Below are 21,292 nucleotides of genomic sequence, written 5' to 3'. Positions count from 1 at the left end.
TGGCGTGTTTACAATTAATCCCTCAACAAATATCTGTGAACACGAGAAAGTAGAAGCTTGCAACATTAAATTAGATGGTTTTCAGTGGCTTAATACAAGCTGACATCGGCTACTCAATTAGAAATGATAAGTTACCAAAATTAGAGATATGAAGATAAGCTAACACAATAATAGTTTAAAATTATAATTTAAACGGTTCGTAATGTTTTGCATCCGAATATTCATAGTTATAAAAGGATAAGACAGTTCTTTATACTTTAAGTATATAAAATATTTCGATAATGTCACTTTTCTAATGATTTAGCTTGGTCTTTGCTATCAATACGCTTCGCTGCCTCCGCACTATTAAAAATTTCAAAAATTCCCCCAGATAGACATACTAATCCCAGACTAATTCCTTTCAGACCGCTTTGCACTGGGCAGCCAAGCACGGAAATGAAGATGTGGTTAAGCTAATTGCCGGCACCTACAAGGCGGATGTGAATGCCAGAACGGTAAGCAGCGATTTATCTGAGATGCAGACGTGTAAACTTCAAGATATTAAAATGCCCCTTTTCATTCCATGTGATCGCCTGCGCCAACTGTTCGTCAACTTTGCTGCAGAACGGGGTGAGTGTATAAGATATGTACATACAAACATACAATCTATTGGGGCAATTTTTTAATAATATACGAGAAGCGACTTATTGGCTTGTCCCAGTCGCGCGTGAATCTGCGTCACATGTCACCGAATCGCGGCGAAACATAACCCTTTCCCGCAGGAATTCAGCATTTCGGATAGAGCAGGCTGTGACAAATCATGACGAGCATATCCAATTGGGCCTCACCAGCCTGTCACCTCCAAGCGAACCGAACGCAATCCTTTGCCCAATCCTGGGCCCATTTGAGTTTACAAAATTTTAAATTGAACGCTCCTTTGTTCCGGCGAAATTAAACGCACTCAATTGTATTCAAATGTCACACTCACATTTGAAACAAAGTGAATTGTCAATCACAATCCGCAGCATTCGAAACGCCTCTTGCCAAAAACAAAAAACAAACCCCAAATTGCCCAAACACGCTTTTAATAATTCACATGGGAATTTAGAGCGATTTAACTCTTTCAACAGCTTAGTTCCTACAAAATTATAAGTTACTGGAATATTTTAAAATATTTTTTAAACTATTTACTTGACTTATGCATTTGCTGTTTTTATTATTTCTTTTATTCAGGGGTACACGCCTCTGCATTTGGCCACACAGTTTGGTAGGGATAACATCTTTGAACTGCTCTGGAATGTCTACAGTAAGTACTAAAATTATTACTAATATTTAAATGCGAGAAATATTTAAGCAAAAGTCTGAAATAATAACCAATATTTGTTATTCACTTTTATTGGTTGAAATCCTTTGAATATTGCTTAAGTATGCTTGTTTATTCTAAACATAAACCATTTATGAACTTAGGCATCCATATATTCATTTAAAATATACGAAATAAGCTGATATGGATTCTTTTTTGTGCCAATCCTCCAGAGGCCAATCGGGACATCATGGACTGGAGCGGCAACAAGCCACTGGACTACAGTCGCCAGCGGTCGAGTGTCTCGGCCTCGACGTGCAGCAGTGAGTATGAAAAGTATTTCCTCGGTGCGGATGTGAACAGCAACTTCCGCACGATGGGATTCATTGAGAGTAGTCAGATCACCGGCGGCACACTGGGCAGTGCACTAACCCGGGGCAAGAAGCGGGCCCAGAATCGGTTTGCCACCATCAGCGGTGGTTCGCTTGGCGGCGGCGGTGCGGTCTCCCGCACCCAGTCGATGACGGTCAGTCGGCGGTCGAAGAAGACGCCGGCGCAGCCGCTGTCGGTGATCGTAAAGTCCTCCACCGAGGACAGCGATCTGTTGCCCCGCGAAATGGAGGGAAAGCCGGTGCCGTTCGGTGGCGCCACCACGCGTCGCAAGGAGAGCTTTCTCCGCAAGACCTTTCGAGCCACCGCGGGTGGCAGCCGTCGACCGTTGGCCAAAGATGTTTTTACTAACCCACCGGAGCACGGTTAATTGCAAATCTTTTGCCTGTATTTACCCTTCCAAAATCGCGCTAATGTATATACTTACATATGTGTAACAAAGTCACAATAATTGGTTGGGGCTGAACTAAAATTATATTTTCTATACTTTTACACTGTAAATGATCTGGGATCTACCTATGAAATGTTGTAATGTCACTAAACTTCACTAGCTTTTAAGTACCAAAGCATGGCCTTATTATAATATATATTTTACCAAGGTGTATTAACATACTATAAGTAATCACTCTTTATGTACATATTAATAAATAATCGCATGTTTATCGGAAGGAAAAACAATAAAATACTGGCGCCATTAAAAACTAAAGTATTAATTTATAAATAAGTCCTATAAACCTAAAAAACTTAACTCAGTTCACCCAGAGAATGCGCCTTGGGAAATAATAATATTTACACTCGTTTGCAAACATTGTTGCCCATCATCAACAAACTTACTGAAAAGTAGAGTATACAAACCCCAAATCGAGCTAGTAATTAATGTAAAATGGGAACCTATCTATCTATCTATTTCCAATTTTGCTGCATGTAGAGATTCAAGCGATGCGATTCAGCGGCGGACTCAACGGAACCTGGAGGCAGGTTGAGATTTAACGATCTTGAGTATTTCAAACCCATTAGTGTTGATGTTCAATTTATTTGCTAACTTTATTTTGAATTTGCAACATTTGCTTTTATATTTAGCCTGTATATATTTTGGTTTTTGTACTTTGGTAGCTTTAAATCTTGTATTTTAGTTATAGTTTGCTAGCATTTGAGTTGCATATCCCGTTTGCGTTGCTAAGTTGGTAAGTTTTGTTTTTATTATTTGCCATGTTTATACTCATCGACTGCATTATTTTATAATTGTTTCCAAAAGTCCGCTAACCTCAGGCACTTTTTTCAGTTTATGCACGTTCATTTAATATGATCATTATTGAAAATGAATAAATAGTAATCCACTTTACTTCTTTTGTCTACTTTACAGAAATCAAGGCTCGCAAAAAGCATGCAAGTAAGTCATTTATACATGCAAATTAAATTGTATGAATAAGTATCTATTTCCCATTGCAGTCGAAAAAGATTTGGGCTTCCTACGGATTGGTTCACTGAATGTCCGGGTAAAGAAGACCACCGAGGCGTTCAGCAATTTCTTGGGAGTGGGCAACGGCAGTGGGGTGGCAGCGACGGGCTATGGCAATGGCGGGGGACCGGGAACGGGAACGGGAGCAGCAAGTCGCCATCACCCTCGATCTCACCGAGCCCCTCATCAGCGTCATCATCACCACGTTGGTACGACACGGAGTCGCCATCCGAATCAGAGGGCAGCGATGACCACACCCTACGCAACGAACGGCGGCCTTCCGTCGAGGGCGAGCGTTCCTAATAACCGCAACATCTACGACGGGGTGCACAAGTCGTGGGGATCGGCGGACAACATACCACATCGATCGGAGGAACTAATGCCGCCGCCCAAGACGGTCGACTATATCAGCAAGCGGAACAAGTCGTCGAAGCGTTCGTCCTATGCATCGAATACCACCGATTCGCCGCGTGATTCCATCTGCTCCTCGAACTCCAGTTCGAATCTGAATGGCGGATATAGCAGCATGCCCACGACGCCGAATCAGTTGCGTGCTCCTAAGGGCATCGCTGCATCATTCGCCGTGGATTCCGACTCGGACTCCGCCTGCGGCTTCGACTCCAGCTGGTCGGTCAATTGTCGCGGATCCTCGAGCAGCAATCCGTCGCAATCCTAATTACCTGAATATTATTGTTAGCCCAGCCTGAATGTCTACATACCACACAACTTTAAGCATTGACCATGTAATCATGAAAGTATTTGTTTTTCACTTAACTAAAGTATGTTTTAAGAATTGACTTTAAAATTTACATTTTCTTGTGTTTGTAAAAGTTTATATCTAAAGAATCTAACATTTGTTATTTCCTATTTTGTACCCTTTTTCTAGGGACGTATAATATATCATATAATATGTGTATTTTTGATTTGAAATTAAAGCTTGTATGCGTTTTTTTGCATTTATGAAAAATCGTATCTTTTATTTTAATGGTTATTACTTTTAATAACAATATTCCAGATGTATTAAATATAAATTTATCTTATCATTATATTGAAACCTACAATTTGAATTTGTGTTGCGCGCACTTTTAAAAAAACCCGTTAAGACATTTCTCACAATTCCGTTAAAAGTGCTCAAAATATGGTAAACTTAAAAACCGCTCTTCCTCTTCTTTTATTTATAAACGATACACGTGCGGCACAAAAAGTTGTTGATTTAAATTTCTGAGCCGAAATAAAGCAATTACAATGGGCAAGAAGGACAAAAACAAGAAGAAGGGCAAAGGAGCCGAGAAAACCGCCATGAAAACGGACAAAAAGCAGGCGGCACGGCAAAAGAAAATGCTGGAAAAACTGGGAGAAGTACGAATAAAATGCACCAGCCATCATATATTGTTTACTAATAAGATAAAACTCTTTGTAGGCAAATATAGCTGATATCATCCAATTACTGGAGGCCAAGGAGGGCAAGATTGAGACCATCAGCGAATCCGTTTGCCCGGCGCCAACTCCCCGATCCAATTTCACCTTGGTTTCCCATCCGGAAAAGGAGGAACTCATCATGTTTGGCGGCGAACTTTACACTGGCACAAAAACCACAGTGTTTAACGATTTGTTCTTTTACAACACCAAAAGCGGGGAGTGGAGGCAGCTGAAGTCGCCATCTGGACCCACGCCCAGAAGTGGACACCAAATGGTGGCTGTGGCCAGCAATGGTGGAGAACTCTGGGTAAGTTATCTATAAAATCCGTATCTGTATGAAGAGTTAATACCATATGCACTCTACAGATGTTTGGAGGCGAGCATGCCAGTCCCTCCCAGCTGCAGTTCCACCACTACAAGGATCTCTGGAAGTTCTCACTGAAATCCCGCAAATGGGAGAGGATAACTGCGCCCAATGGACCAAGTCCGAGGAGTGGCCATCGAATGACCGCCTCCAAGAAGCGCCTGTTCATCTTTGGTGGCTTCCATGACAACAACCAGTCGTACCATTACTTCAACGACGTTCACATCTTCTCATTAGAGTCCTATCAGTGGCTTAAAGCTGACATAGGAGGTGCGATTGTGCCATCTCCTCGTTCTGGCTGTTGTATTGCGGCTTCTCCGGAGGGAAAGATCTATGTTTGGGGAGGTTACTCGAGGGCCTCCATGAAGAAGGAGGCCGATAGAGGTGTAACGCACACGGATATGTTTGTCCTGAGTCAAGACAGTAAGTTTCAAAGTATTTAATTCAAATTTCTTATATTATCACCTCTTGTTTCCTTTCAGAAAACGCCGGCGATGCGGATAACAAGTACAAGTGGGCACCGGTGAAACCCGGCGGATATAAGCCCAAACCGCGAAGCAGCGTTGGCTGCACCGTGGCTGCAAATAACAAGGCCTATACCTTTGGTGGCGTCATGGACGTCGATGAGGACGACGAAGATGTCCACGGTCAGTTCGGCGATGATCTCCTGGCCTTCGATTTGACCGCCCAAACATGGAGATTGCAGGAGATCCAAGCTAAAAGCAGCACCGCCGAGAAGAAGGAATCGGAGGCGAGCAAAGATGTGGAAATGTCCGCTGTTGATAAGCCAGTGACCACCACCACGGATGGCATTTTCACGGTCACCGTTGGTGGTCCCAGTACCAGCACGCCATATGTGTCCAACATACCCAGTCTGTTTGCCAAACCCAAGGCAACCAATGTGCCATCTCCGCGAATGAATCCCGGAATGTGCGTTTGCAAGGGAACACTGTATATTTTTGGCGGGATCTTCGAAGAGGACGCCAAGCAGTTGACCTACAACGATTTCTACTCCCTGGACTTGCACAAACTGGAGTGGAAGGTGATAATCCCCAATAGCTTGAAGGCCCACGAATGGGAGGATAGCGACAGTAGCAGCTCCGACGAGGAACGCAGCAGCGGCGAGGAGGATAGCTCCAACAGCTCGGACATGGACACGGATTGATAATTTGAAATGACTATATATTAAATTTTGGTTAACAATTGTACACATGTATAAAAATGGAATATTTTTAACAGCTGAGTAAGTTTGGAATTCTCACAGCTCCAGAATCTCAGTGAGAATGCGTTGCGTATCCTTGGGAGTATATACCCTATGGCTGATGGTTCGAGGATCGCTATAAATCTCATAATCATTGCCGCCCGGCTCTGTTTTATCGCCGAAAAAGTGGATTTCCTTGAACTTGTAGTGGGCTTCGATGTGTCGCAGGCAGTAGGTCTTATCCCAACCGTGGGGGAAGACGTCAAAGCTGATCTGGCCACCAATGGAGTACGTGAGATCCACATCGGCAAACTCCTGCTTCAGGTCCTTGATCATCTTCTCCCGCACCTTGTGCTCAATGTCGTATTCGGCGAACATGTTTCGCTCCTCCCGAGTGCACTGCCTTCCAATGGGACACACGTTCATCATGCCGTTCCGGAACTCGATGAAGGTGCCCCTCTTGATGGGCACATCCAGTTCGGATAGATAGCGCAGCACAAAGTTGATAAAGCGCTTCAGGGTCTTCTCCCCCAGATGCGAGATGATATTCTGCTTTCCCACCTCCTTTCCGCCCTCAATCTGCACCAGCCCATTCTCCGGGAATATGAAGTCGAACTCGTTCAGTATCTTCCTGCCGTTCAGCTGCTCGAACATCTTCTCCAGATCCGATCCTCCGACGATTCCGATGGTCGCCCTGGGTTTCACCTGCGAGTAGAAAAACTCCTCGAACTCCGGCGTCACCATGGATCTGGGCATCGTTAGGGTGCCGTCCACGTCGAAGAGCAGCAGGATTTCATCACGCTTTAATGTTGCGGTACTCATTTTGCATTCGACTTGTGGTGAAGCCCACAGGTATTTATTATCCAAAAATTTATGTCCACGTATGATTTGAGATAAAGAACCTTGTAAGCGGCAACGAATTGGTGAGAAATCCCCTAAAGCTTTCGATGCACCGGCACGGAACCAGTTCCGGAACCAAAGTGCACTCATAATTTATATTTTAAACCCCGCTTATTTAAATTTTACTTCATTGTTAGTTAAAGCAATGACAATTTAAACATTACGGTTTATTCATGTGGTTTTTCCAGAACACGGTCTAATTAATAGAGTTCATGCTGTCAGAGGTCAAGTAGCTTGTATTTAAATAGGAATATGTACATTGCAGCTCTTTATCAGGTGAACTAGAATACACATATTTGGGTTCTTAAGTGTGCTTAAGTGTAACATAATAGGGGGTTCTACTGCCTTTTTATGTGCTGCAGTTCATCTCTCTTAATCTTGCTGTATTCCTGCAGGCTTTTGTATTTATCAGTGTTCAGAATCGGGTCCACAATCACGGGGTATAGGGTCAGGCCCACTGCGCCAATGATGCAGGACACGAAGCCAACGAATCTCCATCCACGCAAAACTGCCATTTAGCTGATAAAATTGAATGTTTTAACTAATTGATCGGTTGGTTTGTTATTATAAAACACAAAACACCTGGTTGTTCGTAAGATGCTAGAAAACGCCAAAAGAATGGTCACACTACAGCGGTGTGCTTGCCGTAAAATACAGTAAATACTGTATGTACTGAATAAACAAAACTAAAAGTTGGATAACAGCGGCAAATGGTCTGAAACGTCTTGTCCAAACTAAATTAAAAAATGTAAAAAATGAATATCTCAATTGAGTGTTTCTTTGTCCATATGTTTCTTTGTACATATGTTTCTTTGATCACTTAACTAATCTCCACTGTACGTACCTGTTGGTATTTTTTTGAAACTATTCGGCTGTTATTTGCTCCCCACGCTGGTCACACTGGCTTTCGTAAGCTGGGCTTGGGTGTGGTGTATTGTTTGAGTAATTGTTGTGTATATTGATCTTTTTAGTTAATATACTTATATCCCAAATATGGCTAGGAGCCTCGTTTTTGTGGCTCTAGTCGGCGCTTTGTGTCTTACGCTCGCCAACGGTAAGTTGCGGCAGGAATGCGAGAATCGCCGATTTCTAGGGCGTTGGTTGAGCGATGAATGTAAACCACGATTTTGCAGCACAACATCACTATGACGAGCACAAGACCACACGGATGGTGTGGTGCACCAAGAGCCAGGCGGAACAGTACAAATGCCAGAACCTCACGGTGGCCATCGAACGGGATCGCGCCCTATTCGACGAGGTGTTCCTTAATCTTACTTGCTTAATGGCCTACAGTGCGGATGAGTGCATCCACCACATCGATCGCGAGAAGGCGCACATCACCACGCTGGATGCGGGAGATGTGTTCACTGCTGGACGGTACAACTCCCTGATACCCATCATGCAGGAGAAGCTGGAGGGCGGCTTTGCGGACTATCAATCCGTGGCCGTCGTCAAGAAGGGATCTCTACCTGACTTAAACAATCTGCGCGACATGCGTAACAAGAGGGTCTGCTTCCCCTGGGTGGGCAGCTTGGCCGGTTGGATTGTGCCCATTCACACGGTGAGAATTTTACTTCTTAGTTTATTATTCAAGCGTTTTCTTAAATAACTAACACAAGTATCTAAAACATAAAGATATTTTGTATCATGTCTAATAAAAAAAATGTACAATTTTGCAGCTCCAAAGGGAGGGAGGCATGGAGGTGGTGGACTGTAACAATCAGGTGAAGACTGCCGCCAGCTATTTCAATAATTCGTGTGCTGTATACTCGCTATCCGACAAATACAATCCCATTGGCGACAACTCTGATAAGTAATACCGAAAGAAAGCTACATTTTACACACTTAAACTAACAATAAATCATCTTGCCAGACTTTGTACGCTGTGCACTGGAAAGATACCCGGAGGACGTTGCTCGTCTGCAGATCCCTACTTTGGCTACGAAGGAGCCTTCAAATGTTTGCTGGAAAAGGGAGATGTGGCCTTTTTGCGTCATTCGACAGTAAATGAAATGCTGCAAACCACCGAATTCAGTGAGTAACCAGAGTCTGTCTTCTGAAAACCCATTACTGATCTAAGCTGCATTTTTAGAGAGCATATCACCCGACACTTTTGAGCTGCTCTGTCGTGATGGTCGTCGCGCCCCCATCAACGATTATCGCCAGTGTAATTGGGGCCAAGTTCCCGTCGATGCCATTGTCACATCTTCAGCTCGCAGCTTCAGCGATCGGAAGCAGTATCAGCTGTTCCTGAAGCGCATCGCCGAACTGTACTCCGATGGCATCCGTGATGATCAGAGCAGGCAGGGAGGACAAGGGCTCAACAGCCGCAACAATTACAACGACCAGAACGGGTACGGCCAGTTCGACAATAACGATCCATACAGACAGCAGAATCAATACGACCAGTATCGCAGCGAACGATTGGACAGCAGTTTTTCGGATGAAAGAAACCAGCAGGATGGTACTAACACTTCCATTCTCTATGAGAAGTTCCGTATCTTCGAGTCGAAACGATATGGCAAGCCAAATTTGCTCTTCCAGGTATGTGGATAATATTTTTCGTGATCTGATATACATATTCTACATTTAATTGTTTTATCACAGGATTCAAGCCGTGCTCTAACCGTCATTCCTGAAGATGATCAGTCGTTTACCAAGTACCTAGGCGCTGCCATTAACTTCATCTACGGCATCCGTGAGTGTCCAGTTCCTGCGATGACGCTCTGCGTGACTTCGGAGAATGAGCTCGAGAAATGCATCAAAATGAGGGTGAGTTGAAGCCTTAATATGCTGTGATTAAGACCACAGTTGAACCTTTATAAAATCCTTTTAGACTGCCCTGAAAGCTCACCTTCTGAAACCGGAACTCATCTGCAAGAAAATGCACTCGCATATTAACTGCATGCAGTTCATCGAAGCGGGCAAGGCCGACATCTCTGTTTTCGATGCCGGAGATGTCTATACTGGCGGCCTGAACTACGAGCTGATACCCTTCATGTCGGAGGTGTACAATCTGGGCGAGCCGGAGTACTATGTGGTGGCGGTGGCCAAGGAGGATGATCCCGATACGGAGCTAACATACCTGAAGGGCAAGAACACCTGCCACACGGGCATTAATACCGCCGCTGGATGGACATATCCGATGGCGCATTTCATTTCAAACGGATGGATTCGACCCTACGGATGCGATTCGGTGCGAGCTGCCGCCGAGTACTTCACCAAGTCGTGTGTGCCGGGTGCCATTAGCAATGAGTACAACACAGGAGTGCCCTACGACAGCATGTGCGATCTGTGCCACGGAACCAGCTACCGATACTGTCGTCGCGATGCCTCGGAGGATTACTATGGACACACGGGTGCTTTCCGTTGCCTCGTTGAGGGCGGCGGTCACGTCGCGTTCATGAAGCACACCACGGTGATGGAGAGCACTGGCGGAAAGCGCAAGGAATGGTGGGCTAGGAATGCCCTAAACGATGACTTCGAGCTCCTCTGCACGGATGGCACTCGTGCCGAGATCCAGGAATACAAGCGCTGCAACCTGGGCAAGGTTAAAGCCAATGCCGTGGTGACTCGCGGCGGTGCCGCCTACAATGAGACCCAGATGAATGCCTACATCAATCTGCTGACCTATGCCCAACAGCTGTACGGTCGAAAGGAAGTGGACGCCTTCAGTTTCAGCATGTTCTCCTCGCCGATCGGACACTACGATCTGATCTTCCAGGACGCCACGCGGCAGTTGCAAGTCATTCCGCCAAATAAGCGTACATACGATGCCTACTTGGGCAGCGATTTCATGCGAGCTCGCCGCATCACCGACTGCTACGCTGGTGCCTCCCAGTTGGCGTTATCCGTGGGCCTGCTCCTCGTGGGCTCCCTGGTTGCAATGCTCTAGATCACTAGACTCACTTAGATTTCAGAATTGTACAAGCATCTCTAGCACAAAGAGAAACATATCAACCTTTTTACATTCCAAATATGATTAAGTTTTAGAACGAGATCCCTTCCGTCCGAAAATGAAACTCAAACTAGATTTTCTCTAGCCGAAAAATAACTAAAAAAGGCTATAATTTAATTTATAAAGTGCCTGTGCCTTATTATAGTGTTTGTTTGTGTACGTACCAACTAAGTCCGTCCAAAAAATGTACCTTTGTACGAGATGTAAGCTGAATATTTTACAACCGCTTATATAAGTATACAAATAAATTAACGAGAAAAAGGAGTTGTTGGACTTATTTTGAAATAAGTTCGTTTCTTACAGAGGTATTTTATTTGAAATATACATAAATTATTATGTTTAATCTACATCTCTTCAAAGAATCCTATTATCTTGAAAATTTATCTCGAAAATAATGAAAATAGCATAATTGCAAGACTCAGTACAGTGTGACCGTACGGCAGCAGGAGCGATGCGCTTAGTGGGGTGTAACGGTGCCGCGTACCGACGGTCACACCCGCCAGCTCACATCTGTGGAATTGGTAAATTTCGAAAATCCGGAAAAACCGGACGGAACCTTTCACCTTGCTCTGGACCAGTGGCACCACCCTCGAGTTTCGCAAGATGTCCATTAATCTGCGCACCGTCTACGCGTTCGCCCGCGAGATGTACCCAAAGACCTCCAAGGAGACCATCCAATACGGAACAGCTGGCTTTCGCGGCAAGTGAGTTGCCTCCATTAACGATCTCTGGGCTAATAAGCTAATAATCATTATGCTAACACACCCACTCGCTGCACACGTTGGCGCATTTGATTAGCACACGGGGATTGTTTGAATTCTGATAGATGGGCGATTGCATAGATGGATGGGCCGTGTTGCGGGAATTGGGCGTTTATTTTTAGATATTCTTCACCTTTTATCAATGGACATGCCCTTCTTTCGCCGCCATACATGTATGTGCGTGCATAGGTGTGCGTGCATGTGCATGGGCGCATACATACTGACGCACAGTCGGGGTCAGCGAACTAGGGCCACAAGTGCAAGATGCAACGAGCTGCCATTTACAGATCTTACTTACTTACAACTTATAAGTAATATAGAAATAATATTCTATTCTGATTACATATTGTTGAGGGTATTCAGCATATCTAAAGAACTTACAGATTTAAGAAATAGCATATGCATATTTCCATAGTTTTATTGACCACACAAGTGTCTGGAAAAGAACCAACAAAGTTAGATTGTAATGTTTGGGGTTTTTGTGCCCTATTTTCCAACCACTTTACACCACAGATAACAAAGTTTGCATGACACACCTACTGATAAAACCAATTGCAACTACAATGAGCAGTACTGTGCTTTTATAGGCTTATCAATCCGGCGGAGATAAACTAGATAAAGTGATAGCAAACACATAAATATGTAAACAAAATTAGGTACAACAAATTCCGCAATATGCTGCCTAATATATACATATGTATCTATATAAACCAGTTGTAATAAACCCGGTCTTTTTCAGGGCTGAGTTCCTGGACAGCGTGATGTTCCGCATGGGCGTTCTGGCCACCCTGCGCTCCCGATATCGCGGGGGCTCTGTCATCGGCGTGATGATCACGGCATCGCACAATCCGGAACCGGACAACGGAGTTAAGCTGGTCGATCCCAAGGGTGAGATGTTGGAGGCCAGCTGGGAGGCGATAGCCACCGATCTGGTCAACGTCAGCGACCAGGAACTGGAGCAGCAGGTGGCCAAGATCATAAAGGACAACAACATCGATGTGACGACCAGTTCGCAGGTGTTTGTGGGCATGGACAACAGATACCACAGCCCCAGGCTGCTGAAGGCGGTGGCCGATGGCGTGATTGCACTGAAGGGAAACGTCAAGGAGTATGGCATTGTGACCACACCCATGCTGCACTACTTCGTAGTGGCGGCGAATACCAAGGAAGCCTATGGCAAACCCACCGAGGAGGGTTACTACGAGAAGCTTATCAAGGCCTTCGAACTGCTGCGCAACGGACGCCTGGAGAACGGCAACTATCGCAACAGCATCATTTACGATGGTGCCAACGGCGTGGGCGCCCGCAAAATGCTGCAGTTCATCAAGCGCATGAAGGGCTCCCTAAACGTGACGGTCATCAACCAAGGCATTGGTGTTGGCAAGATCAACGAGGACTGCGGCGCCGACTACGTGAAGGTGCAGCAAAGGCCACCGAAATCAATGCCCGAAGTGGAGCCCTTCACGAGATGCGTCAGCGTGGATGGAGATGCCGATCGGGTGGTTTACTTCTTCAGCGACGACAAGGGCGAGTTCCATCTGCTCGATGGCGATCGCATAGCCACCTTGGTCGCCGGCTACCTCATGGAACTGGTCACGCAATCCGAGATCAACTTGAGGTTGGGTTTGGTGCAAACCGCCTATGCCAATGGAGCATCCACGGACTACATAGTGGACAAACTGAAGTTCCCCGTCTCGTGCGTGCCCACGGGCGTGAAGCATCTGCACCACAAGGCCTTGGAGTACGATATTGGTGTTTACTTCGAGGCGAATGGCCATGGAACGATTGTGTTCAGTGACAATGCCAAGGCGACGATTGCCCAAGCTGCCGAAACGAAGGAAAGTGCCAAGACATTGTTGCTGCTAATCGATCTGATCAACGAGACCGTGGGAGATGCCATATCCGATATGCTGTTGGTGGAGACTATCCTGAACCACAAGGGCTGGGACGTTCAGGACTGGATCTCATCGTATAACGACCTGCCCAACCGTCAGCTGAAGGTGAAGGTGCAGGATCGAAACGTCATCGAGACCACGAATGCGGAGCGGGAGTGCGTGAAGCCCGAGGGTCTGCAGACGGAGATCAACAAGGTGGTGGCCAACTACAAGCGGGGTCGCTCCTTCGTGCGCCCCTCCGGAACCGAGGATGTGGTGCGCGTCTACGCCGAAGCAGCCACCAAAGAGGTATTCCATAAAAGATTACTTTTAAAACTAGAACAAGACTCACGATTGTTTTTACCACAGGATACCGATGATCTTGCCTACGAAGTGGGCCTGCTGGTGCAGAAACTGGCCGGAGGAGTTGGCCCGGAACTGACGAAGCCCAACAGTGCCCACCTCTAAACCAAAATAACGAACCAACCTCAAGGATATCGACAATTGACACAGGTCCTAGATGGAGCAATAAATCTCTTTACTCTAAGGTGCTCAATAACTTAACAGTTTTAACTCTCAAACGCATTTATACTGCAACTGTTTACTGTCTTGTGTGTTCTAAAGATGACATGTTTTGCCACTATTTATAAAGTTCTATTACTTATACGTTGTGGGAGCTATTGATTTATGTACTTTGCTAATCAGAAATGAAGAGCTTTACGGAAATGCACTCGCTACGTTAATTTTTTGTTGAGCTACTAGCGGTAACTATTGAAATTATTAAAGAATCGATAATAGAGATTAATGACCCTAATCAATTTTGTATTGCTATTTTCTATAAAATATTTTTTAAACAAACTTTTTAAGCTTTTCACTTAGGGGGGAATAAAGATCTATTTTCATTTAATTGAGAGTTTACTATACATCATTTAACAAAAAGAAAACACATTGCATATATTTATGTCTACAAGCTTAGCTTAGCTTTGTAAATTAGGATAAAATAAATTATTTAATATGCTAATTTTTTTCTTTCAACTAAATGTTAATAATTGCTGCTACAGGTTGTTTCAACATTAATGTTAACTTTAGCTGACACTATTGAAATGCGCCACCTGGCGGTTGGTGGCGGAGCCATGCAAGAGAGACATTGATAAGAAATACTGTTAACTCTTACAATGTAAACAAATATTTTATGAACTAAAGTTTATGTTTATGAGACAGGTTAAATTATTGAAAGCTAACCTTTCTGGCATATCGTAGTTCGATTGCTTTAATAAGCAATTATTTATGTAAAACGTTTATTTGAATAATGTAAATTCGGTTTATTGGCAAATAGTATTAAAAGTATATTTTGTCATGCCGGATGGTTTACTTGTTTTTAACTCAGCCGGTCACACTATCTGATTGCCGTGCTGTCACTTTGGCTGATGCAATTGCAGTTTTTTAGCTAAAACTAAATTAATTTCCAGTCACTAGTATTCTAAAAGCCTAAACACAATGGACGCGGAAGACGTAAGTTCCAGGAGCATCGGGTTGTGCGTTTCAAATGCGAAAAACTTGCCAAGAAAATTCGCATATGTCCGTACATGTGCGCCCTTGTTTGTGTGAGCGTGTGTGTATGTGTATTTAAATGTTTGTGTATGAGAACTGGGCGAACAATGAGGTTATGTTTGCTTGATCCGGATTTAAACCATACCCAAATTCCAATGTTTTCCGCAGGGTTTTGATCCGACTTTGTTGAAAAAGAAGAAGAAGAAGAAGACCACCTTCGACCTGGACGCGGCATTGGGCCTGGAGGATGACACCAAGAAAGAGGATCCCCAGGATGAGGCATCGGCGGAAGGAGGTGCCGCCGCCGAGGAGGATAATCTAGATCTGGAGAGTTTCGGCAAGAAGAAGAAAAAGAAGAAGAAGCCCTTCAACATGGACGAGATCGAGGCGGCAGTCCCCAGCTTCGGCGGCGATGATGTGGCCGCCACCGAAGAGCCCGAGGAGGAGGAGATCAACCTGGACATGGACTTCTCGATGGCCAAAAAGAAGAAGAAGAGCAAGAAGAAGGAACTGGACGAGCTGTTCGCGGACAAAGCGGACGACGATAGGAGCGAAGACAAAGAGAATGGTACGGTGACGACCAACATAGGTTTCACTGGTTTAGCAGCCAAGGATTTCATTATTTTCGCCAGAAGCTTTGGGCTATAGAATCATTCGCATCAAGAGTAGCAGCAATATAAGCTTGTAGTCACGTGATCAGCAAAATGAAACAATTCACCAGTTTTAACTGATAAACTTTCTCCATTTCTAAAGCCTCAAAACTCAGTTAGAAGCTATTCCCTAAAGCGTGGATACTCCACCTTCACAACTCTCATTTAACTTGTCTAGTCTAAGCCTTTTATTAACCGTTTCCTTCTATTCCAGTGGAGGACAATAGCTCAACATGGTTTGGCTCCGACCGCGATTACACATACGACGAGTTGCTGAAGCGGGTCTTCGAAATCATTCTCGACAAGAATCCGGACATGGCCGCCGGTCGCAAGCCAAAGTTCGTGATGCGACCGCCACAGGTGCTGCGCGTGGGAACCAAGAAGACCTCCTTTGCCAACTTCATGGACATTGCGAAAACGCTGCATCGTCTGCCCAAGCATCTGCTCGACTTCCTGCTGGCCGAGTTGGGTACCAGTGGATCCATGGACGGCAACCAGCAGCTGATCATCAAGGGACGTTTCCAGCCCAAACAGATCGAGAATGTGCTGCGTCGCTACATCAAGGAGTACGTCACCTGTCACACCTGCCGCTCCCCGGAGACGATATTGCAGAAGGACACGCGTCTCTTCTTCCTGCAGTGCGAATCCTGTGGCTCCCGCTGCTCGGTGGCCAGCATCAAGTCTGGTTTCCAGGCTGTCACCGGCAAACGTGCCGCCATTCGAGCAAAAACAACCTAAATTCTCCTTATTTAAACTTTTTGAATTTTTATTACCAGTAAAATTTCAATACAAAAAACCCAATACTATTCCTCTGTTGTACTCTTTGTCGTTTTGTACCTTCGGTGCCAGTCGGTTAGGTAGTCCACGAAGCCAATTTCCATTTCCCGAGATGTGCCGCTGTCTATGCAGAACGAAAAGGCGTCCAGACCCATCTTTTCCCGGAACTTGTTCGGACGACCGCGCAGGAACAGGTTGTGGCCCCGCGAGATGCGCGTTGGATCTATGTACTCCATGGAGGCGTTCAGCAGCCGCATCAAGCTGACGGCAATGCTCTTGTAGGTTTCGGTGGAGGCCAGCGAACTGGCTTCACTGTATAGGCTGGTGACGATCTGTCTGTTGAATGGCCTCTTGCTGATGCTGGCCTCCAGGGAGCCGGTGCCATCGTCGATCATGTACTTCATGAAGGACTCGTTGTGGGTTCCATTGCCCGTCACAAAGGCGTACACGATGCAGGTGCAGAAGTGAATCGGATGCGCGTGGTCTGTGATGAACACATTTTCATTTTCCGCATCCTGGGTTACTCGCTGGATCTGGGATATGGTCAGCGGCACATTGTCGTGGACCTCCGGACCACACTTTCCGGCTGACTTTTCACTTTGTTGCTTCTTACGTATCACGTAGTTATCCAGCTGGTTTTCAATGTCCTCGAAACTCTGATTAACATCCATTCTATTTGCTTAGTCTGCAATTTTAAAAAGGATTGCTGGATTGCAGTGCATTTTGCATTAGCGCCAAACAAGAACAGTTGTGTGCATGGGCGTAGGCACAAGATATTTGAATTCAACAGGGGTCGCAAATTCCCAGTCGCTAGGCTACGCCTATGAAAATAAATACGTTTCTTATCGTTATCGCGTCCTTGGTTGTGGCGTGCTTAAAGGGGTTGACTTTTTATTATTAATATTATTATTATTTTTATTATAAATAACATTAAGGCAGTACAAATATTTTATACGTTTCGTATTAGAGTGTTAGGTTCCTAGTAACTTTACCATAATCTATATATAAGTAAAAACTACGGTCACATTAATTTGCAGTACCGCAAGTAATTTTGTATTCAAAAAATCTATGACCCCTTTTAAAATTTCCAGTTTTTGCTGACTACGCCCCTGTAAATTTTTACTTGTTAAAATTTAAGTCTAAAAAAGAAGCAGATAAAAAGAAAATAGACTATATGCACAGAAGTAAAATCGGTAATAAAATATATATATTAAACCATTATTTCACCATAAAGAGAAATGCATTTGCACAAAACGCCAGGTTGGCATCCCCGTTTCGCGCATAGCAAGTGGGCAGTTGTATCGCTTGTGAAATTTACGAAAAAGTACACTTTGTGCAAAACTAACAGCGGAAATCGCAGTAACTGCCGATCTTGGAATGTCTGGTGGTCCATCCATAACGCTGAAAAGCCAACCAATTGATGGTAACAACACGGGCAACGCTGCGGCGCAACAGCAGCAGCAGGGAGCTAATGGCGCAGCATCCGCTGCTGCATCTGGAGCTGCTGGCGCCGCTGGCACCGCCCAGAATCCAGGACACGGAGGAGCTGCGGGCGGCGCAGGCAGTGTGCCGGCGGAGGGAACGCGTCAGAACAGTCTGCAGCGGATCCAACAGCGAAAGCTGAAGGTCTTCAATCTGCCCGTGCCACAGAAATTGGCCAAATTGTCGATGTATTCCGCCTGCCAGTCGGAAGGATGCCGCTGCACCGGCTGGAAAACACCGCAGGAAAATCGCCATCGCGACGTGGAGTCCTCATACTGTCCAGAGTTCAACGAGGAGTGCCGCAACGCCAGCTGTCGCCATTCCCTGAGATCGCACATAGCCCATCTGGACAATATATCCAGTTCCAGCATGGACGAGTTACTGGGCGCCATCATAGACATGGAGAACCTGTTCATGTCCATGCAGCGCGTCGAGGACGAGGACACCAAGAAGGTGTACCTGTATCTCTTCCGCTTGCTGCGCCAGTGCGTCCTCACCCGCCAACAGGCGGTCATCCGTGGTCCGCTCGGAGATCCGCCATTCGAGGCACCCTGCATCACGAAGGCTGTGTTGTCGCTGGTCTTCTACAAGTACAATCACCTGAACACGCCTGAACTCCAGACCATGACCGAGGTGGCCAAGACGTTCTTGAACTTTCTGAACCACTACAACTTTGAATCACCGTCGACCAGAAGGGGAGATCTCACCCACGAGGATGCCTCTAACTACAAAATCAACTACACTAGGTGGTTGGTCTTCTGCCACGTGCCCGCCTTTTGTAACTCCCTGCGCCAATTTGAAACGTCCCTAGTCTTTGGACGAACGCTCCTGCGCACCGTTTTCCAGTGCATGTCGCAGCAGCTGAAGAAGAAGTGCATCTCCGAGCGGGATCGCTTTCCCGAGGACAAGCGTTCGATCATCACGCAGATGCCGAAGTTTCTGGAAACCCTTCGCGCCGAATTGCTCAAGGATGATTCGCCCATCTGGGATCCCAACTACCGCCCGCCAAATTCCTTTGTCATCCAGCAGCGAAAGCGTCATCAGGAGGTGGCAACTGTACCCATTGGTCCTAGTGTAGCCAGCATTGGAGGCACTAAGAGGGCCAGTGTGGGTGAACCGCTCCAAAAGAGAATCAAAAAGGAGCCCACAGAGCGCCCACAGAGCAGGTTGGTAAACATTGTTCTTCTTTTAATACTTATACTAATCGTCCTGCCGCAGTGAGAATTTGGATGACCTGCCCACAGATGTGGTGATGCACGCCATGAAATCGGTGTCAGAGTCGAAGACCACCAACAAGGCTGAGATACTCTTCCCGGTAAATGTGTCGCGCGATGAGAACGTGAAGGCGGAGGAGCAAAAGCGAGCCATTGAGTTCCATGTGGTGGGCAATTCGCTGACCAAACCGGTGGACAAGCAGACTGTTTTGTGGCTACTGGGCCTGCAGCTCGTATTTGCCTATCAGCTACCCGAGATGCCACGCGAGTACATCAGCCAGCTGGTCTTCGACACCAAGCACAAGACCCTGGCGCTCATCAAGGAAAACCAGCCCATCGGCGGCATCTGCTTCCGCCCGTTCCCGTCGCAGGGTTTCACCGAAATCGTTTTCTGTGCGGTCACCATGTCGGAACAAGTTAAGGGCTATGGAACGCACTTGATGAACCACTTGAAGGACTACAGCATACAGAGAGGCATCAAGCATCTGCTCACATTCGCCGATTGCGATGCCATCGGGTATTTCAAGAAGCAGGGTTTCTCCAAGGACATCAAGTTGGCGCGACCAGTTTATGCCGGCTATATCAAGGAGTACGACAGTGCCACTCTGATGCACTGCGAGCTACATCCGAGCATTGTGAACACGCAGTTCATAGCTGGTTAGTCAAAGAACCAATAAGGAGTCGTGGTCAAATTTTACACTTGATTTCTTCCTTTCAGTGATTCGCAATCAGAGCGAGATTCTGAAGGAGCTCATCGCACAACGCCACAACGAGGTGCAGAAAGTAAGACCCGGCTTGACTTGCTTCAAGGAGGGCCTGCCCTCGATTCCCGTGGAATCGATTCCTGGTCTGCGAGAGATCGGTTGGAAGCCACAAATGCGACCGGCACGGTCTGCGCGACCCCTCGAGGAATCCTCCGATCCGGAGAAGCTGGCCACGTCCTTCGCATCCGTGTTGCAGTCCGTGCGCCAACACACCACCGCCTGGCCCTTCCTGCGTCCGGTGACTGCGGCTGAGGTTCCGGACTACTACGATCATATCAAGTATCCCATGGACCTGAAGACCATGGGAGAACGCCTGAAGAAGGGATACTACCAAACGCGCCGCCTGTTCATGGCGGACATGGCACGCATCTTCTCCAACTGTCGGTTCTACAACTCGCCCGACACTGAGTATTATCGGTGTGCCAACTCCCTGGAGCGCTACTTCCAGACCAAGATGCGTGAGCTGGGACTGTGGGACAAATGATGCAGCGATTCTGAGGACTGAGGAGCCCTGTCCCTGTATAAAGCCGAATATTTAATCTAACGAACAGAGAATATTACTTCTATTTATTTCTAGAATTCTCTGCAGCAAAAGACAAGCGCGGATAGTTATTTGTCAAAATTGAGACTTAGGTTAAGCTTAGTGTCCGTCTTGTTCTCTTAGACGGACGATGGAAGAATAAATCAGATCTATCGCCTACTAATTTGCCATCACGTTGTAGGAAAACTTATTAACGAACCCTTTCCAACCCAGAAGACAAAACCAAAGCTGGTTAAATGATGTGTAACCACTACGTTCTGTCTTAACTGTTTATTTCACTTTTGATTTCCTACATTCATTGTTTTGCATGCTTTTAAAGTTAGGATTTCTCTTTGCTTTCGTTTGGTTTAGTAAACATTTGCTTAATGATTTCAGTTATAAAATTATACCGTATTTAATCTTAGGGCCGGGCGTTAAATCGAATCTCTAGGTCATTGTACAAAGGCGGACCATGCACACATAAATCCGAGGCTCCAAATCACAATTTCCTGGTTAGCTGCGTCGGAGATGTGGCTAAGGATATATCGCGTATATATATGCCGATGGTACAATGAAAATGTTAACCGTAGTTGCTTACTGCTTGAATTCATTTATCCTTTATTACATGGTATTAGGTTTTAATTTCAATACGTGGTAGTCTTTACAATTTAGCCATTACTTGCAAAACGTGCTTTTTAGTGTTCAACTCGATAATTGCGTATTTAT

At 45.7% G+C, this 21,292-nt stretch overlaps 9 protein-coding genes across 11 annotated transcripts in view; 6 read left to right on the top strand and 3 right to left on the bottom strand.

Moving 5' to 3' along the window:
- The window catches only part of LOC122616974 (ankyrin repeat domain-containing protein SOWAHC), a 35,586-nt gene extending 31,654 nt beyond the window's left edge, over window positions 1-3,932 (top strand). Inside the window, exons 6-12 of one of the 2 annotated variants that reach the window (XM_043792588.1) lie at window positions 405-494; window positions 604-609; window positions 1,213-1,285; window positions 1,516-1,605; window positions 2,601-2,646; window positions 3,036-3,062; window positions 3,122-3,570. In XM_043792588.1, the coding sequence (XP_043648523.1) occupies window positions 405-494; window positions 604-609; window positions 1,213-1,285; window positions 1,516-1,605; window positions 2,601-2,646; window positions 3,036-3,062; window positions 3,122-3,434 (645 nt within the window). In that variant the 3' untranslated portion in view covers window positions 3,435-3,570. Of the gene's footprint in view, window positions 1-404; window positions 495-603; window positions 610-1,212; window positions 1,286-1,515; window positions 1,606-2,600; window positions 2,647-3,035; window positions 3,063-3,121 lie in introns of both variants that reach the window. The other variant, XM_043792587.1, reaches the window with a different exon arrangement.
- A 375-nt stretch (window positions 3,933-4,307) lies between these two features.
- Window positions 4,308-6,124, top strand: LOC122616058 (kelch domain-containing protein 4). Its single transcript, XM_043791320.1, has 4 exons — window positions 4,308-4,490; window positions 4,552-4,857; window positions 4,917-5,337; window positions 5,397-6,124. Exons 1-4 carry the CDS (start codon window positions 4,377-4,379, stop codon window positions 6,077-6,079), a joined length of 1,524 nt encoding a protein of 507 aa, XP_043647255.1. The 5' UTR covers window positions 4,308-4,376; the 3' UTR covers window positions 6,080-6,124.
- LOC122616059 (phosphomannomutase) lies at window positions 6,080-7,048 on the bottom strand. The gene has a single exon (XM_043791321.1). It carries the CDS (start codon window positions 6,935-6,937, stop codon window positions 6,173-6,175), a length of 765 nt encoding a protein of 254 aa, XP_043647256.1. The 5' UTR covers window positions 6,938-7,048; the 3' UTR covers window positions 6,080-6,172.
- Window positions 7,049-7,161: 113 nt separating this feature from the next.
- On the bottom strand, window positions 7,162-7,635 carry LOC122616060. The gene is made up of 2 exons (XM_043791322.1): window positions 7,598-7,635; window positions 7,162-7,534 (listed from the first exon to the last, which is right to left on the bottom strand). Exon 2 carries the CDS (start codon window positions 7,528-7,530, stop codon window positions 7,354-7,356), a length of 177 nt encoding a protein of 58 aa, XP_043647257.1. The 5' UTR covers window positions 7,531-7,534; window positions 7,598-7,635; the 3' UTR covers window positions 7,162-7,353.
- Window positions 7,636-7,920: 285 nt separating this feature from the next.
- Window positions 7,921-11,112, top strand: LOC122616802 (melanotransferrin). Its single transcript, XM_043792367.1, has 7 exons — window positions 7,921-8,069; window positions 8,149-8,576; window positions 8,695-8,828; window positions 8,889-9,049; window positions 9,108-9,559; window positions 9,623-9,787; window positions 9,852-11,112. Exons 1-7 carry the CDS (start codon window positions 8,009-8,011, stop codon window positions 10,908-10,910), a joined length of 2,460 nt encoding a protein of 819 aa, XP_043648302.1. The 5' UTR covers window positions 7,921-8,008; the 3' UTR covers window positions 10,911-11,112.
- A 320-nt stretch (window positions 11,113-11,432) lies between these two features.
- LOC122616803 (phosphoacetylglucosamine mutase) lies at window positions 11,433-14,466 on the top strand. Its single transcript, XM_043792368.1, has 3 exons — window positions 11,433-11,677; window positions 12,474-13,917; window positions 13,978-14,466. Exons 1-3 carry the CDS (start codon window positions 11,577-11,579, stop codon window positions 14,074-14,076), a joined length of 1,644 nt encoding a protein of 547 aa, XP_043648303.1. The 5' UTR covers window positions 11,433-11,576; the 3' UTR covers window positions 14,077-14,466.
- A 498-nt stretch (window positions 14,467-14,964) lies between these two features.
- Window positions 14,965-16,615, top strand: LOC122616415 (eukaryotic translation initiation factor 2 subunit 2). Its single transcript, XM_043791853.1, has 3 exons — window positions 14,965-15,120; window positions 15,328-15,727; window positions 16,024-16,615. Exons 1-3 carry the CDS (start codon window positions 15,106-15,108, stop codon window positions 16,545-16,547), a joined length of 939 nt encoding a protein of 312 aa, XP_043647788.1. The 5' UTR covers window positions 14,965-15,105; the 3' UTR covers window positions 16,548-16,615.
- LOC122616416 lies at window positions 16,549-17,353 on the bottom strand. Its single transcript, XM_043791854.1, has one exon. The coding sequence runs from the start codon at window positions 17,255-17,257 to the stop codon at window positions 16,613-16,615; it is 645 nt and encodes a 214-aa protein (XP_043647789.1). The 5' UTR covers window positions 17,258-17,353; the 3' UTR covers window positions 16,549-16,612.
- Window positions 17,354-17,846: 493 nt separating this feature from the next.
- On the top strand, window positions 17,847-20,750 carry LOC122618166 (histone acetyltransferase KAT2A). Of its 2 annotated transcripts, XM_043794339.1 has the most exons (4): window positions 17,847-19,234; window positions 19,287-19,939; window positions 20,001-20,565; window positions 20,624-20,750. In XM_043794339.1, exons 1-3 carry the CDS (start codon window positions 17,964-17,966, stop codon window positions 20,528-20,530), a joined length of 2,454 nt encoding a protein of 817 aa, XP_043650274.1. In that variant the 5' UTR covers window positions 17,847-17,963; the 3' UTR covers window positions 20,531-20,565; window positions 20,624-20,750. The 2 variants fall into 2 exon arrangements, with proteins under 2 accessions (XP_043650274.1, XP_043650273.1); XM_043794338.1 differs by having other exon boundaries at window positions 20,001-20,750.
- Window positions 20,751-21,292: the final 542 nt, after the last annotated feature.

This window comes from Drosophila teissieri, chromosome 3L (genome assembly GCF_016746235.2).
Source record: "Drosophila teissieri strain GT53w chromosome 3L, Prin_Dtei_1.1, whole genome shotgun sequence".
Taxonomy (NCBI): domain Eukaryota; kingdom Metazoa; phylum Arthropoda; class Insecta; order Diptera; family Drosophilidae; genus Drosophila; species Drosophila teissieri.
This window is presented reverse-complemented; position numbering and strand designations above follow the sequence as displayed.

Bases quoted from the DNA above. Each gene is read 5' to 3' on its own strand.
- LOC122616416 (XM_043791854.1), bottom strand. From the start codon at position 17,257: ATGGATGTTAATCAGAGTTTCGAGGACATTGAAAACCAGCTGGATAAC.
- LOC122616415 (XM_043791853.1), top strand. The intron at 15,728-16,023 runs GTACGGTGACGA...CTTCTATTCCAG, and splicing joins GAGCGAAGACAAAGAGAATG to TGGAGGACAATAGCTCAACA.
- LOC122616802 (XM_043792367.1), top strand. From the start codon at position 8,009: ATGGCTAGGAGCCTCGTTTTTGTGGCTCTAGTCGGCGCTTTGTGTCTT. The intron at 9,050-9,107 runs GTGAGTAACCAG...CTGCATTTTTAG, and splicing joins GCTGCAAACCACCGAATTCA to AGAGCATATCACCCGACACT. The intron at 9,788-9,851 runs GTGAGTTGAAGC...AAATCCTTTTAG, and splicing joins AGAAATGCATCAAAATGAGG to ACTGCCCTGAAAGCTCACCT.
- LOC122616059 (XM_043791321.1), bottom strand. From the start codon at position 6,937: ATGAGTACCGCAACATTAAAGCGTGATGAAATCCTGCTGCTCTTCGAC.
- LOC122616060 (XM_043791322.1), bottom strand. From the start codon at position 7,530: ATGGCAGTTTTGCGTGGATGGAGATTCGTTGGCTTCGTGTCCTGCATC.
- LOC122616803 (XM_043792368.1), top strand. From the start codon at position 11,577: ATGTCCATTAATCTGCGCACCGTCTACGCGTTCGCCCGCGAGATGTAC. The intron at 11,678-12,473 runs GTGAGTTGCCTC...GGTCTTTTTCAG, and splicing joins ACAGCTGGCTTTCGCGGCAA to GGCTGAGTTCCTGGACAGCG. The intron at 13,918-13,977 runs GTATTCCATAAA...TTTTTACCACAG, and splicing joins CCGAAGCAGCCACCAAAGAG to GATACCGATGATCTTGCCTA.
- LOC122618166 (XM_043794339.1), top strand. From the start codon at position 17,964: ATGTCTGGTGGTCCATCCATAACGCTGAAAAGCCAACCAATTGATGGT. The intron at 19,235-19,286 runs GTTGGTAAACAT...GTCCTGCCGCAG, and splicing joins ACAGAGCGCCCACAGAGCAG to TGAGAATTTGGATGACCTGC. The intron at 19,940-20,000 runs GTTAGTCAAAGA...TCTTCCTTTCAG, and splicing joins GAACACGCAGTTCATAGCTG to TGATTCGCAATCAGAGCGAG.
- LOC122616058 (XM_043791320.1), top strand. From the start codon at position 4,377: ATGGGCAAGAAGGACAAAAACAAGAAGAAGGGCAAAGGAGCCGAGAAA. The intron at 4,858-4,916 runs GTAAGTTATCTA...TGCACTCTACAG, and splicing joins GCAATGGTGGAGAACTCTGG to ATGTTTGGAGGCGAGCATGC. The intron at 5,338-5,396 runs GTAAGTTTCAAA...GTTTCCTTTCAG, and splicing joins GTTTGTCCTGAGTCAAGACA to AAAACGCCGGCGATGCGGAT.